Source organism: Castor canadensis, chromosome X (genome assembly GCF_047511655.1).
Source record: "Castor canadensis chromosome X, mCasCan1.hap1v2, whole genome shotgun sequence".
NCBI lineage: Eukaryota > Metazoa > Chordata > Mammalia > Rodentia > Castoridae > Castor > Castor canadensis.
The window spans coordinates 93121313-93138345 of NC_133405.1; the positions used below are offsets into that span (position 1 = coordinate 93121313).

General features: G+C 46.3%; 1 protein-coding gene across 2 annotated transcripts in view; it reads right to left on the bottom strand.

Moving 5' to 3' along the window:
- The window catches only part of Fgd1 (FYVE, RhoGEF and PH domain containing 1), a 40685-nt gene that overhangs the window by 3516 nt on the left and 20136 nt on the right, over positions 1–17033 (bottom strand). The window contains exons 5-14 of one of the 2 annotated variants that reach the window (XM_074064327.1): positions 16767–16856; positions 15947–16095; positions 14015–14171; positions 13770–13908; positions 6945–7003; positions 6669–6815; positions 6188–6280; positions 5942–6021; positions 866–896; positions 263–364 (exon numbers count right to left, since the gene is read on the bottom strand). In XM_074064327.1, the coding sequence (XP_073920428.1) occupies positions 263–364; positions 866–896; positions 5942–6021; positions 6188–6280; positions 6669–6815; positions 6945–7003; positions 13770–13908; positions 14015–14171; positions 15947–16095; positions 16767–16856 (1047 nt within the window). The remainder of the gene's footprint in view (positions 1–262; positions 365–865; positions 897–5941; positions 6022–6187; positions 6281–6668; positions 6816–6944; positions 7004–13769; positions 13909–14014; positions 14172–15946; positions 16096–16766; positions 16857–17033) is intronic. The other variant, XM_074064328.1, reaches the window with a different exon arrangement.

Here is a 17033-nt window from a genome sequence, read left to right on the forward strand (position 1 = left end):
CAGCAGACACATTCAGAAGACCTTCTGCCTTTTCAGCTCCTATCTCACTGTGCTATTAAAGACAAGTCACTTTTACTTTCTTGGCCTCAGTTTCCCCAGTGACTTCTCTGCATTCCTACCAACAGAAGACTGCCCTTCTGAGGGCATGAATTACCTCTCTAGTCTACTTTCTGAGAAGGAGAGAGGATCATCTCAAGGGAAGGTGGAAACGTGGAAGCTGGGAAGGGGGTCCAGCGAAGGGAGAGAGAGTGGGGACTCTTACTGGAGAGTTGGGGGGGGTGTCTTCATCTTCCCTGTTTGTTGAGTTCAACAGTTTGAAGGTTTCCAGAGTTTGTTCATGCTTCAGAAGGGTGGAGTTGATAGCCTGGTGGGGAGGTGTAAGAAATGAAGGTCAGATCACCCCACAAGCCACCCATCTCCACCCTTACCTCACCTTCCTATGCCTTATCCTGTAGTCAAAAAACTTGAGTGTTAGGCCCAGTTCTGCCCTGCCGAACGTATGACCTTGAGCAAATCCCGCTCCCATCCAGGTCTCAGTCTTGTAATTGTAAAATGAGGGACGGAAGGGGAGTGATGACTGAAAAACCTCAGACAGTCTTGGGAAGGCCACTATGTGGGCTTAAGGTTTTATAGATCTTGGCTTACTCTGAGGAACCAGGTTTCTAAAAGAAGAATTTGTGAATTTCTATTTAGCCTCTGGACCTCAGTTTGCTTATCTATAAGATGGGGTTGGTAAAGTTCATCAGAAGGCAGGTATCTAGACCCATTCTGGTCAGATAGGAGTTAGGGGAGCGAGTCCATCAACCCCTAAGAGACCTGTTAATACTCTTCCAGCACCCTACCACAAAGCCTTCTTGGATGTTACCTGGACCCAGTCTTTCTTCTCCTCCTCAGTCCTTGTGGGAGAAAAAAGAAAAATGTTGGGTTAGGCAGGCCAACAAAAGGCAACTGGAGTGGTAAAGAGCAGGTGTCCTGGAGTTAGACCAAAGCTGACCCTCTGCTTCTTAACTTGTCAAGTGACTTTGGACAAGTCACTTAACTTGTCTGGATTTGCTTATTCAACAATTACTAATACCTTCCAGACCTGTACTAGGAACTTGGGGCTCAGAGAAGACCCTGCTTTCAAGGAGCTCAAGGTCTAGTAGAGAAGACGGAAGGACAATACAGAGGTATCAGTGCTGAGACCAGGTGAAAATATGGCTGAGGAGACAAGAGGAGGCCTGCTCTAGCCTGAAGTTTGGGTGGGGCTTTTTAAGGAAGGTTTCCTCAGGGAGGTGCTAGGTCTCAGGTAGAGAGGTAAAGGTGAAGGTGTGTGAGAAAAGTACAGAACATACACGAAACCATATTAATAATCCCCATTGCTAGGATGCCAAGTTTGAGAAGGAGGGAAGCTTATGTTTTTCATTTGTAAAATGGAGATGATTATCACTTTCTGGGTTTTTTTTCCAGTACTGGGGTTTGAACTCAGGGCCTACACTTTGAGCCACTCCACCAGCCCTTTTTTTGTGTTGGATGTTTTCAAGATAGGGTCTTGCAAACTATTTGCCCAGGCTGGCTTTGAACCCAATCCTCCTGATCTCTGCCTCCTGAGTAGCTAGGATTACAGATGTGAGCCACTGCCATCCTGTCTCTTTGGGTTGTTTTGAGCATCTCTGAGATGACATGTATAAAGTGCCCAGCAAAATGTCTGGTACACTAGATGCTCGATTGATGTGACTTCCTCCTCTCTTTTGCTTTTTTCCCTGACTCTTTTGTCTACCTTGCATTCCCTGAGGCCTGTGCCCTGGGGCAGCCTCATCAGCCACTCATTCTGCTACCTCCCATCTGGACTCTTCTAATTTCCTTCCACATCCACACTCCAGGCACCAAAAGTATTTTTCCAGCCAAGTGTGGTAGTGTATACTTGTAATCCCAGCTACTCAGGTGTCAGAAACAAGAGAAGGCTAGCCCAGGCAGTCAGCAAGATCCTTCTCAAAAAAGAAAATTAAAAAAACGGTTGGGAGCATGGCTCAAGTGGTAGAATGCTTGCCTTGCAAGCAAGAGCCCTAAAATCAATCCTCAGTAAGCCGCCCCCCCCAACAAAAAAAAAGAAAAGTATTTTTCTAATATGAAAGTCTGACTACATCCTTATAACCACTTTATGAAAAAATAAGGATGTCAGTCACTATTTAGCTTTAAGAAGGTTTGTTGTGGACTGGGGATGTAGCTCAGTGGTAGAGTATTTGCCTAATATGAACAAGATCCTGGTACTCATCCATGGTACCTGTGTGTTTCACTATGAAAATTTTGCCCCCCAGAAAGGGGGGTACGTAAGCAAATAATGAACTCTAGTTTTGTTTTTTGGCAGTACTGGAGTTTGGCAGTACCTCATGCCAAACTCTTGAGGTGTGATGTGTAGTGATGTTTGCAACTTACTTTAGAAAGTATTAAAAAAAAAATCATTGCGGGCTGGCAGAGTAGCTCGAGTGGTAGAGCGCCTGCCTAGCAAACTCGAGGCTGAAGGCATGGCTCAAATGGTAGTTCAACCCCTAGTAACGCCAAAAAAAAAATTCATTAGATTGGTAGATGGCTAAAATAATAGACATGTAATAAAGTAAATACAATGTTAATACCTGTACAGTCAAACTAGTGGGCCTGTGAGTGTTCACTATGTAATTCCTTCAACTTTTCTGTATTTTGAAAAACTTTCATAATAAAATGTGTAAAGAAAAGGCCCTAAAGGTGTTATGACAACACATTAGCCCAAGTTATTTCTGTGTGATAGGGCTCTAGGGGGATTTTACTTTATTTTGATTGTATTCTTTTAAAAATTATTTCTTAGCAAGGCTGGAGGTGTGATTCAAATGGTAGAGCTCCTGCCTAGCAAGCATAAGGCCCCATGTTCAAACCCCAGTACTGCCAAAAATTATTTCTTATTTATCTATGTTTTTATATTATAATTTCTTTGCAGTGAACAAGTGTTATTTTGATTTTTAAGAACCACAATAGCAATGGCGGGCACAGGTGGCTCATGCCTGTAAATCCTAGCTACTTAGGAGGCTGAGATTGGGAGGATCACAGTTCCAAGGCAGCCCAGGCAAATAGCTTGCGAGCTTCCATCTCCAAAATAACCAGAGCAAAATGGACTGAAGGTTTGGCTCAAGCAGTAGAGCACTTTGCAAGTGCAAAGCCCTGAGTTCAAAAGCCAATCTCACGAAAAAAAAAAAAAAAAGAACCACAGTAGTATTTTTGGTCATTCATGCTGAAGTATGAAGTATATAGGAGTCAAGTGTCATAATATTTGTAATTTACTTTAAAATGGCTCAGCGTGAGCTACTTGGAAAGCTGAAGCAGGAGAATCACTTGAGCCCAGGAGTTCAAGGCTAGCCTGGGAAGAACCCAACAAAAAAACTAATTTATGCTAATAAAAGTGTTTTTAAAAATCCAAAACCAGCTGGTGGAGTGGCTCAAGTGGTAGAGTGCCTGCCTAGCAAGTGTGAGGCCCTGAGTTCAAACCCCAGTACTGCCAAGAAAAGAAAAAAAGATGACAAAAATCCAAAACCATCAACCAACTAACAAAAAGACATATCTGGTAAAATGTCAATAGTCTCTTTTTTTCTCTGATCCTGAGGATGGAACCAGGGAATGAACATGCTTGGCAAGTGCTCTACCACTGAGCTACACCCCAGCCCCAGCTTTTTCTTTTTTTGGTTGGACTGGGGTTTGAACTCAGGTCTTCACACTTGCAAAGCAGATGCTCTGCCGCTTGAGCCAAATCTTCAGTCCATTTTACTCTGCTTATTTTGGAGATGGGGTCTTGTGAACTATTTGCCTGGACTGCCCTTGAACCGAGATCCTTCTGATCTCAGCCTCCCAAGTAACTAGGATTACAGGTGTGAACCACTGGTGCCAGGTTTAGTTACTGACTCCTAAATCAGTGGTTCTAAGCCCTGGAGCACACATTAAAATTTCCTGGGGAGCTTTTAAAGTTCCCCATGTTGAGGCTACACTCAGACCAAATAAATCAGAATCTTTGGGGCTGGGGCTCAGACATCAGTATTTTTTAAAGGTTCCCAGCTGATTCCAAGGATTGCAAAGATTGAGGACCAGTTGTCTAAATTGTGGGCATACGGGGGCTTGTTGTACCACTTTGCTAGATATTTGAAATTTTTCATTAAAAAAAATTTAAGGGCAGTAAAAGAGATTGCAAAGCAAATTCTCCATGCCTCCCTGCTGCCACTAGGAGGAAACCCTACACTGTTTGGCAGGCCCCTTCTGGGCCCAGCACTCAGCAGCCCCCTCCCTCTCTACAGATAACTTGTCCCTGTCACGTGGCTAGTCATTTCCCCGGATGTGCGGCTGCCTGTGTCTGTTTGGCTCTTGCTTTTCCCCCGACTGCAGGCCTTGCGGAGGTTCTCTCAGTCTCTCAGAGAACTTCAAGGCCAACTCCTAGGTTGCTCTGTCCTCCAGGAAGAAACCCTCTAGCCCACACTCATCTCCTTGCCAGTCATCTCTCACTTCCACAAAGCTTGTCAGAAGCAGTTCATCTGTTGATGTACATCCATGGTCCAGCCCTGATCAGGACCTTGATATTCTTTCACCTGGGCCCTCAGAAGGCTGCATAGACAGTGGTTAGGAGCCCAGTGCCAGATCCAGATGGCCTGAACTCCCATTGCATCTCTGCTCCTTTCTAGCTGTGGGATCTTGGGCAAGGTGCATAACTCTTTTCTTCCCCCTTTTCTTCATCTGTAAAATGGATTGATGGCAACAGCAGCTACTTCAAGGATTGTTGTGAGGATTTCAACTAATCATTTTAAACTTAGATATTTTTTGGTGGCACGGGGGTTTGAACTCAGGTCCTCATGCTTGCTAGCCAAGTGCCCTTACCACTTAAGCCACACCTTCAGCCCTTTTTTTGTGATGGGCTTTTTCGAGACAATCTTGGGAACTATTTGCCTGAGGCTGACTTCAAACCATGATCCTCCTGATCTCTGCCTCCTGAGTAGCTAGGATTACAGGCTTGAGCCACCAGCTTAAATTTAAATATATTTTAATATAAAATTAAAATAATACCTGGCACAACAGTAAATCTCCAAATAAAGGGTTGATATAAATGCCCCTCTGTTAGATAGCTGGGCAATTCACCCATGCTATTTAAAAAATATTACGAAAAATTGCAAGCATACAGAAAAGTAGACAGGATGGCATAAGTACAACAAATATCTATATAATCATTTTGTAGATGGAATTTTAAGATATTTTGCCATATTCCTATATATGTGCATGTAGCTATATGTATGTGTTTGTATGTGTGTGTATTTTTCACCCCCCCAATATATTTTGGGGGGTGAAAAATCATTTTAAAGTAAATTAGACATCATGATACTAAATCCTTAGCATGTATTGCTGAAGCACAAGGCGAATGGCCTATACAACCACTGTACCATGATCATACCTCACAAAGGCAACAAGAATTCCCTGATAGGTAATGCTCATCTCACATTCAAATTTTCCCTGTTGTCCAGCAAATAAATGTTTTTTAGGGTTGTTTGTCCCAAACTAAGCTCATATATTACGTTTGGTTATTTCTTTTAAATCTCTGAATCTACAGTAAACTATTTGGGATGTCATTCATGATAGGATTCGTATCCCACTCTTTCCTTGCCTCTAATAAAACCCAGCAGAAGAAACTCTTGTTTTAACCAGGGAGAGCTTATTCATTCTCCAAAAGACTCCCCTGACAGGGGTGCCAGGTTTCCCTTCCCCACACATGAATTACTCACCCTGAGTCCGAATGGTGGCTAGCCCTCAGGGATCACCCCTATCGCTGAAGAGCAAGCCTGCATCTTTGGGTAAAGGTGCCCACCCTTTCTTTGGAGCAATCTCTGGGCCTGGAATGTCTCAGTCAGCATATCTGAAGGAAAGAGGGGGCTGGAGGAAAGATATAGGCAAGGGCAGGTACCTGGCCTGGAGCTCCAGGGAGCGCTGCTTTCCTGACACCAGGAACGTCCGAGGCAGATTGAGGTTGGAGCTCTCCTTTAGCTGCATGGAGGGACAAAGGATTGTGGTGAGGCCCACTGAGCTTCACAGGGCCCTAGCCCTCTGTACACATGCACATGCAGACTTGGGGTCAAAGCCAGTACGTCTTTCTTCCTCCTGACAATAATGCCCCACTTCAGGTTCCCATTTCCCATCTCCTGATGCTCACCTCCATGCCATCTACATCAATGCGTGCCCGCACGCTAAACTTCTGGCCAAGCAGCCGTAGCCTGGGCACGCAGTAAAGGAGGCGGTCGTTGAACTAGAAGAAAATAGAGTTGGGATAGTATGTGTAGGGAACCTACTGGGGATGGCCAGGTTCCCCATCTTTATGTAACTCCTGAAACTTTATTGACAAGAACTAAAGGGAAAACATGGAGGAAAGAGAGCCAAGAAAAATTGGGCATGGGGGGGTTAAGAAAAGAGCCTATGAGTCACTTCCTAACGGGTGATCTTGGGCAAGTCACTTTTCTCTAAGTCTTACATCATATGTAAAGAAGAGGCAAAACATTCCTAGCTTAGTTAGTGAGAATACAGCAAGTGGCAAGAGGCAAGGACAGCTGACGGGAGGAATAGCCCTGAGTGAGTTCCAGGTCAATCTGTGTATGGGGAAGGGCAGGCCCGCCCGCAGCCCCACACTTGGCACTTACCAGTATGAGGTATCGGTCTTGAGTGGTCCCATTCTTTGCTGAGAGCTTAAGGATGTGACCTTCTTTTATGAGCTCTTTGGTGGGGCTGACAATGTCCTCCTCACCCCCCAGCAGCTCGTAAACCTTCAGCAGCTTGTGCATTCGCTCCTGGAAGGAGACAGTGAGCAAAAGGCAGGGGTTTGGGTGTCAACTTCCCCTTGGATATCCTCAAGTCACAAGACAGAGATACCAGAAGTGGGTGGCCAAGGACTGGCAGGGGCTAGAAGGAATACTCACCATTTTGCGGATGGCGGCATTAGAGTGCTCTGCTGCTGTGGCTATCAGCTCCAGGGACTCTACAGGCATGGAGAAGTGAGATCAGATGGGAAACTAGCAGAGAGGAGCATCTTAGGAGCTCCTTTCCCCCATGGACACCCTCTCCTGGTCTAACCACATCCCAGAAAGTATCAGCCTCAAAGATGGTCACAGCAACATCATTTGAAGTCAGAAACTTCCTCAATTAATGCCACAGGAGCAGAATCACGGCACCTGGGGTAGCTGGCAGCCAATAAATTGTAAGCTTGGGAAAATCAGTATAACTATTAAGGATAACAACAATAATGGATGGTTTTTATTGTTTTCTTATATTCCATATTTTTGGGGATAGAATCTTGCTGTGTTACCCAGCTGATTTCAAACTCCTGGGCTCAAGTGATCCTTCTGTCTCAGTCTCCTGAGTAGCTGGTGCCATTATGTCCAGCTTCCTTCTATATTTTAAGCAAAGAACATATATTATTTGGGGAGGGGGCAGTATTGAGGTTTGAACTCAGGACTTTACATGTGATTGGCACACACACTACTGCTTGAGGCACACCTCCAGCCCCTTTTGCTCTGGTTATTTGGAGACAGGATCATGCTTTTTTGCCCAGGTCAGCCTGGACCATGGTCCTCCTATTTTAAGCTTCCTGTCCTCATTGAGATGACAGGTGCACACCACCACGCCCAACTTTTTCTATTGAGAAAGGGTCTCACAAGCTGTTTTGCCCGGACTGGCCTTGAACCTTGATCCTCTTGACTTAGCCTCCGAAGTAGCTAGGATTACAGGCATGTAATCTAGCACCTGGCTTGTATTACTTTTATAATCAGAAAAAAAAAACCCATGATATAAAGAAACAGAGGGTCTGTAGATATGGCCCAGTGGTAGAGCACTTTCCTGACATGCATGAGGCTCTGGGTTCAATCCTCAGTGCTGCAAGATATAGATAGATAGATGATAGATAGATAGATAGAAGATCCTACTCTTTGTTTTGACAATTGTAATTATAGGCACATGTTCTATATGTTCTATGCACAAATACACTTCTATTGCAGTGGTGTTTACAACAGTGACAAACGAAAATGTCCAACTGTAGGGGTTCAGTTAAATAAATTATGGTGCACTCATGTAATGGAATATCAAACAGTCTTTATAAATGATACTTATGTAGTGTTTATAATAATCTGGGAAATGCTCAGGGTATTTTAAGAAAAGGATACAAACTTGAACATACAGAATGATCTCATTTTTGCAAATATATATGTCTAAAAAAATACCAGAACTATATGCCAAAATGCTTATTCTCTGGGGCTTAGGTCACAGGTGTTTCCCCCCCACTACTTCTGTCATCTTTTCTGCAATCTCCATACTACCTACACAGCCCATTTTTCATCAGAAAGAAAAAAACGAAATGAGTCCCCACACTGAACTGCTAAATCAATCCTGCCCCTGGTTACAGCTTGGCCACAGCATCACTGGTCCCCACTCTATGTGTTGGATTTCCCCACTCAGAACATATTCCTGCACTGGAGGGGCACAGGCACTTCTGAAGGTCGATATGGATTGCAAACTGTCTTATTTTCCTAATAGTCCATGTCTCTGTGACCAAGTTTTGGTGTTCAGACAGATCTGTGGCTCCTGTCCAGCTCAGGCCTCCATATGCCTTTCAGGTGCTGGGCTCCTATCTCCAACCCTTCTTCCACCCTGGCTATCAGAAGGAGTTTTCTCACCCCTCTGTTCAAATCAGTCAATGGTCCTGCACAGCAAAGACCCAGCCTTTACCCTGGCATTCAAAATCCTTGGTGACTGGTTTCTGCTGACTGCTCTGGCTTCTTCCACGTGCACTTCCCTAAATATGTCCTGTATTACTCCATTAGGCCAACTTACCACTCAGTCTTCCAGATTCAGCTCACCACCTCCAGTAAGCCTGTCTTGAGTCCCTAAGCTGCATTAGAACCCTGTCTGGGCATATTCCCCTTTGTTCCCTTCTGTCCTGCCAGTCACACTGTGTGCTATCACGCATCTACATCCTTCAGTAGACTAGGAGCTCCCCAGGACAAGGACAAGGTCCCACTACCCTCTCTTGGGTAGTGAGACCCAGCATCTGTAGTTATTCAGAGGCTTTGTATAAATGAGCTCCTTCAATACTCACACCTCTATAAGATAGGCATGACTACCCCATTTGTCCAATGGCAAAACCAGGACTCTGAGAGAAAGGTTGTCTGTCTGGGAGGTGGCAGTTGGTGTCAGTGCTGGGGCTGACCTCCCAGCTGCTTTTTCTCCTACACATTCTGCATCTTTCCCACCCCAGGGTAGGGGGCAGGATGAGTGGTAGAGGTAGAAGGAGCCCAGTTAAGGGATAGGAAGAAAACTCTGGCAAGCTGTGGACACATATGCTCAGGTCTGTGTAGGCTGCTGAGTGCAGTCTTAGGGACTTTGCTTGCTATGGGGAACTCTGTCTGGAGATGTACCATGTGGGATACAGACTGCCATTTCCAGGAGTCCAGTGTGTGTAGGCTCTCTATAGGAGTTCAGTGTGGGGATGTCAGTCTAGGATTTTACCTGGGGGTTTAGGCTACAGAGTTTGGTGTAGGGACTCAATTTGAAAGCTTTAGTGGGGCCTGGTCTTGTCTTGGCAGTCTGGGAATCTTGGAGTTCAGTCTAGGGCTTAGTATAGTCAGCTGAGGTCAACAGTTCCAGCTAACCTGGTTTGGGGAGCTGAGCCTAGGGTCCAGGTTCTGGAGTTCAGTCTGGGAGCTAGAAAGTGGACAAGTCAGCCAGGCACCAGTGGCTCACACCTGTAATCCTATCAACTTGGGAGGCCGAGATCGGGAGAATCTTAGTTCAAGGCCAGCCTGGGCAAATAGTTCATGAGACCCCCATCTCCAAAATAACCAGAGGAAAATGGATTGGAGGTGTAGCTCAAGGGGTAGTGTGTCTGCTTGCAAGTGCAAAGCCCTGAGTTCAAACCCCGGTTCCACCAAAAAAAAAAGTGGTTGAGTCAGTTGCAGAACCAGAGATATGATTCAGTGGGGCTCAGTCTGGGAATGTTAGTCTGAGGGGTAGAAAATCGGGAGCTCTTCTTAGGATCCTGGGCTGGGGAGCTTAGTGGGCTCAGAAAATCTCACTCTGAACAGCTTGGAAAATCACACAGGGAAAGTTCTTTCTCGGGGTTTCAGCTTTGGGCTCAATGTGTAGAGCTCAGTTGGCCAAGTTCAAGCTATGAGGTTTGTTCTGGGGATTCAGACAGAAGTTGGATTGGAACAAAAAAGGAAACTAAATTCAATAAGCTCAATCTGAGAGTGAGTGTAGGGGGATTCAGTATGGATGGCATTAGCCAGGGCATTTAGTAATCAAAACAATCAAACATTTATTGAGCTTTTGCCATGTGACAGGCACTGTGTTATAAGCTTTACCTGGATTACCTCATTTATCCTCAAAACAACCCTATGAGCAAGGTAGGCCTCAATTATCATCCCCATTCTACATGTGAGGAAACAGTCTAAGCGGCTAAGCAGCTTGTTGGAGGACACACTGTTGATAAGAGACTCAATCTAGAGCCTAGTCTAAGGAACTTACACGGGCAGCTCACTTTAGGGGTTCAGTTCAGGGAGCTTAGGGAATTTCCAACTAGGAATGTCCTGTTTGGAAGTAGAATTGCAGAACTGAGTTCTGGAAGCTCAATGTGAACATGTGATTCTGTGGGGCTCAATGGAGAAATGAGACTGGAGGCTCCTTCTGGGGCCCTTGGTCAGACAGGTACAAAATGTGGAGAGTCCTACAGCAAGTGAGGCACTCTTCTTGGGCCCAGTCTGGAGACTTCAGTCTGTGGACTCAGCCTGGAAATCTCAATCCACAAATCCAAGTTGGGGAGACAGAAAACAGAGGCCTTGGTCTGGGGGTGGATTTCAGTCTGGGAGATGAGACTGGGAAAATCAGCCTTGGTGCTTAGTCCGGGTGGCTTAATTTGGGGGACAATCTAGGACATTAGTCAGAGGGCTTTAGTGAGGGACTCTCAACCTGGTTGTTGGAAAACAGTAGTCTGGGGACTTGGGCTAGGGAGAATAAACTGGAATCTCTGCAGCTCAGTCTAGGCTGCCCAGTTTCAGGGTTCTCTCAGGGGTTCACACCAAGAAATCTGGGAACCCAGTCTGAGGGCTCAGTGAGTTTTCAGTGTGGGGGATGGACCTGGAAAGTCAGTCTTTTGGGTTCAGGGTAGAAATTTCAATCCAAAGGCTAGTAAATGGGGTGAGGATGAAGTTATGGTATTTAGCCTATTAATACATGTCTAAAGAATGGTGTCCAAGGAGATGAGACTGGGAAGATCTTTGACTGGAATCTCACTCTGGGACCTCAGGCCAAATGTGCTGACTGGGATGGGAACCCACTCTCAGAGCTCAGGATTAGATTGGGAGAGCATTCTTGAGGCCCAGCCTGGGGATTTTAGTTTGAGAAACCAGTGTAGGTATCTATAACTGGGACTTCAGGCTGGATCTAAGGATGGAGATGTCAATCTGTGGGGCTCATCTCAGAGAGCCTCTGGAAGGCTCTTTCTAGAGGTTTAGGTTAAGTAGCTCATCCTGGCATCTCAGTAGGATTCTTATTTGTGAGAGGAATGAGGTACTTAGTGTGCAGACAACTGGAGAACTCAGCTATCAGGTCCAGGCTTGGTAGCAAAGAGCCCCCATTTAATGCAGTGAAGGGATATCAGTTTGGGCAGTGGACATAGCACAGGACACAACTTTCTGCTCCCCTTTCTTGTGGCAGATACACTTTCTGTTTTTCCCCTACCTTTGTAGCTGCTCCTTCTAAATCTCCTTTGCTGATTCCACCTCTCTGAGCTTTGTCTTTGGCCCCTTTTCTTTTCCATTTACACTCACTCCTTTTGGTGATTCTGGTTAATCCCATGGCTTTGAATACTATCCATATGTCATGACATCCAAATCTCTCTCCCTGAAATTTTAGACTCATCTAACTGCCCAACTGGCAACTCACTTTGAACATGTCCAAAATCAAACTCCTGAGAGCATCTCAAGAACCATCAATCTTTTTTATTTGCGGGGGGCAGTACTAGGGTTTGAACTCAGGGCCTCACACTTGCTAAGCAGGTGCTCTACCACTTGAGCCACTCTGCCAACCCTTTTTTTTGTGCTGGGTATTTTCAAAATGGGGGTCTCTCAAACTATTTTCCCAGGCTGGTTTCAAACCGCAATCCTCCTGATGTCTGCCTCCTCAGTAGCTAGGATTATAGGCATGAGCCACTGGTGGTCTCTCTCGCTCTCTCTCTTTTTGAGGCAGGGTCTCACTATGTTGCCCAGGTGAGCCTCCAATTTGTGATCCTCCTGCCTCAACCTCCTGAGGGCTGGCATTACAGACATGTGCCACCATGCACAGCAAGAACAATCATTCTTGACTTTCTCCCTCAAGCTCCCTATCTACTCCATTCTAGGCCTGTCAGTGCCACTTCCAAATAGAATATATCCTGAATTGAACCCTTTTTCACCATTTCCACTGCTACTACCCTCATCCAAGATGTCTTTTCTTGGATTATTGAAAATGCCTTTGAACTGATTTTTGGTTCCTTCTCTTGCTCCCTATGTAATCTAGATCATGGCACCTACCACACTCAGAATCAATCCATCTCCTTATCTTGGCCTTCAAAGTTTTGCTCCTCTCTCAAACCTCACTTCTACCATTCTGCCCTCACTTGTCAAGCTCAAATCACACTGGCCTTCTTGGTGGACCACAGATACGCACACGCCCACCTTCCCCAGTCTCCCACCTGCCTTGGGGACGCTACGTGCTGTTGTCCCTGCCTGGAGCATGCACTTCCCATTGGCATGGTACCTTCTTCTTATTCAGCGTTTGGCTCAAATATCCTCTACTCAGAGAAGTTGCCCAATCTAAAGTATACTACACTAACCAGTCACTGTCACATCATTCTCTTCTAGTTCTCTGAATTGCACTTAGCACCCATCTACTACGCTCCTGTGGACTTATTACTTTTGTTTATTGTCTTTCTCCCCAACTAGAATACATGCTCCCTGAGATGTATTGTTTTGTGCACCTCCATATCCACAGTGCCTAAAACAATGCACAGGATATCGAGGTACTCAATAAGTAGCTGCTAAGTTAGTGGATGAATGACTGGAAATAAGAGTCTGAGGAAGAGAAAGTCAGGTAGACTCTGGGGAACTCTACCTGGGGTGTGACTCTATGCAGATGACTTGAAGGTTCTTTGGGGAGCTTCACTTTGGGGAGTGGCTAGTGGACACAGAATGGAGCTTTAATTCTGGAGGATGGAAAATTAGGAGGCAGACACAGGGTTCTTTCTGGGGAGATAAGCCATGGAGACTCCATAAAAAGGTCTTGGCATGAGAGGGTCAGGCTTGGCTCTCAGCCTGGTGGCTCAGTCCCAGGGAATTCAGGCTCAGTTTCATTTTGCACTTGGTACAATCTCATTTAGGGATGAATCTGAGGGTCAGCCTTGGAAAAGAGTGGCTCCCTTTAGGGGATCATTCTGGCTATCCCTTCAAACTCTAGGGTTATGGTCGAGAAGTTCCGACTAGGGGTCTCCCTCTAAATGTTCTTCCTAGGTACTTGGGCAGAGATCCCAAACTAGAGGTCCACCCTCATCTCAGAGCCTCTATGTAGGCTTTTCAGTTTAGTGCTCCTATTCTCGGATCTCAATCACATGACAATGGAAGGCTGACCCTGTGAATTAAGTTTTAGGGTCCTGCCTCAGAGGTCTGGCCTAGCTCTGCTAGTTGGGGGAAATGGGGCAGGGCCTGGGCACACACACTCACTTTGGGCGTCCTTGCTGTCCGGGGAGCCATGAGGCAGCTTTAACAGATAGTCCTTGAGAAGCAGCTCATAGCGGGGGATGCGCTGCACGGGCTCCAGCATGTGGTGCTGCAATGTCAGGTTGCCACAGGCTTCCTCTTTCTGTGACAGGCAGAAAGGAGGAGCTCAGGTCTGTCTGCAGACCCAGCCACCAGGTCCCTGCAGACCTCTCCTCCCACAGTCTGCTCCATCCAGCTTTAATGTTTACCTGCACCTCGTGGATGATGACTTTAAACTGGGTGGAGCGCTCTGTCCAAGTGTTGACCAGCTCCACAGCCCGGTCAAAGTTTTTCACATACTCGCCATACATCTTGAGGAAGGGGGCCAACTTCTGCAGGATGTCTCCAATGCGTGGGTAGCGGTCCCTGGGATAGAAGCAGGGGCTGACATGGGCCTGCTGACCCTTAGCCCCAGGATCCTCCCACATGGGTCTCCAGCCCCAGGCAACCCACTATCATTTCAGTCCTAGAAACCCACTTCTCATTCAGTCTGCTTCTTTGGAAATGCTGTTTGCTTTATAGGCCAGTTAGGCTAAGAGGTGTGGTTTGACCTGAGAGAATAGTGTGCGACAACACCTGCCCCAACTCTGCTCTGTCCTGGAATACCCAACCCTGACCTTACTGTGAGGGCCACTTCAGATACTGATTGCTATTATTTTTTTGGCCATATTGGGGGTCAAACTCAGGGCCTCACACTTGCTAGGCAGGTGCTCTACCTCTTGAGCATCCCATACACTGATTATTGATTCTGTGCCAAACCTTGTGCTGGGTAGTGTTGGGAACACAAAAATTGTCACACCAAGTCTAGCCCTGAGAGCTTCACTATCTGGTAGGGGAGGCAAAGTGACCAGGCCTGGTGACTCTCCTCATTGGTAACAGTCTGATGTGGGAGGAAGATCAGACCCAGCGTCACAGACTGCAGGATGGGGGAGATATCGAACCAGGCTTTATGCCCGTCCTCTGTGATCTCTGAGAAGACAGTCTCATAAGAGGAACATACTTTATCCTGTGAGTGTGGGGAACATGGAGACAATTTTAAGCAGAGATTGGCATGCACTGAATGTTGTTGGGAAAGGCCATCGAAGCAGGTGGTGTAGACTGTAAAGGCTGGATTGGAAGAAGACAACCTGGAGGCAAGAGCCTGCCTATAAACCCTGCTCTTCACCCTCAGGACTCAGCGCAGGCATCGCCTCCTCCCAGAATCCTTCTCTGACCCCCAGGCTGTTGGTCCACTTGTCTGCATCCCCACAGCTTCCATTCTCACCTCTATCATAGCATTGATAAAAATAACAGTTCACAATCATTGAACACCTATATAGCAGGTACTTTCTAAGCATTCTACACAGTTTCTACTCATTTAAGCCTTTTTGGGGTTTTTTTGGTGGCACTGGGGTTTGAACAAACTGCCTAGCACTTGCTAGGCAGGAGCTCGCTCTGACAGCTTGAGCCACTCCACCAGCCCCCTCATTTAATCCTTAAAACAACCCTACAAGGTAGGCTATTATTATTAGCTCTATTTTATTTATTTTAAGACAGGGTCTTGCTATGTAACCCATGTTGGCCTGGAACTCATGATCCTCCTGCTTCTGCTTCCTGAGTCTGGGATTACAGATGTGTACCACAATGCTGAACTATTATTTCTGTTTTAAAGATGAGGAGGGTTTGAGGTATAGCATAGTGGCAGAGCACTTGGGAGCATGTGCAAGGCCCTAGGTATAGTCCCCAGCACCACAAAAATATAAATCAATAAAATGAAGACTAGGAAACTGAGACATAGCAATTTAAGAAACTTATTCAAAGTTAGCAAGTTAGCAGAGCCAGAATTCAAACTCAGCCAGTTTATCTTAACCTTATACTTTTAAGGGTTCTTCTTGTCTGTTATAGTCCTGGTCTGTGTTCCACATTTGATTGGGAGGGCCTAAAAGTCAGAGCTTGGCCTGCTTCTTTTTACAGAAGAGGAGGCCAAGAAGAGGAGAGGGCAGGCAGGAATGAACTTTTTGTGGGGCCAGATGGAAACTAGGACTTTGCACATGCTAGGCAAGTGGTCTACCACTGAGCTACACCCCAGCCTAGGAATGAACTCTTGTGTACACATCTAGGCGGACAGGAGAGGAGGCAGCCTGGTTCTGGGTCCCCCTCACCATTCCTCCATGCGCTTCTCCAGCTCAGGCAGCAGGAACTGCTGGTGGAAGCAATAGATGGAGCAGATGTTAGAGAAGATACCGTGGACAACATCGGCGGGGAAGGAACTGCGGTTCCGAGCTTCTTCCAGCAGCCGGGCACAAAACACCTGTGGAGCAGGGCAGGCGTGCTTAGCCCAGCTGGGCCTGGGGCTTGGCTGGGGGAGGAGGAGCTTTTTGGTGAGGGCAATGTTTGTGGGCAGCTTTGTGGAGCTTTGGGATCAGCATTATTGTTGAGACTAAGGAGAGAGGGAATGTAGTTAGGGTTATATATGGGGTTAGGACCTGGAGTTAGGCATTGGAATATGGAACAGTTGGAACAATGAGAAGTGAGGATCAGGGTGAAGGTGAGGAATAGATTCAGGGTCAGAGAGAAAGTTGGAACTAGATCCACTCATTTAACAAATATTCTGAGCGCCTACTGTGTGCCAGGCACTGTATTGGAGGCTGGGATGGAGAAATGAACAGAGCAGACACAAATCTCTCCCTTGCGGATTCTAGTGGATTTGGGGTCAAGAACAGGGTCAGAGTTAGAGTGAGGTTCACAGTGAGGGGTAAATTTAGGATCTGGGAAGAGTCACAATGGGGGCTGGTGAACCTGCGCAGAGTTAGGATCATAATTAGAGTTAGCTTCAGGGACAAGTTGCATTCTGGGTCAAAGAGGGGCCTTACCACCTCTAGATTCTGGCCCCATAGTGGGGCTAGGCCCAGGCCCTACCACTTCCTCCTTGGAACTTCCTACTAGGTCCTGGGACCCTGGAACCTCTGAGGGGCCATTCACCTGATCCAGAAGATGAAGCCTGGAAACGTAGGCCTTCTCAGTTTGCAGCAGCTCATTGGCAATGTGGAATACCTTCTGCTGTACAGTCAGCTGGAAAAGAAAAGAGGTGACCCCTGATCCACCATCCTTTACCCTAACCCTAACCCAAAGCCCCTTGAATTCTTTTTTCCTTTTTCTTTTTCTTCTTCTTCTTCTTCTTTTTTTTTTTTTTAAAGAAACAAGGTTTTGCTATGTTGTCCAGGCTGGACTGAAATTTCTGGACTTAAG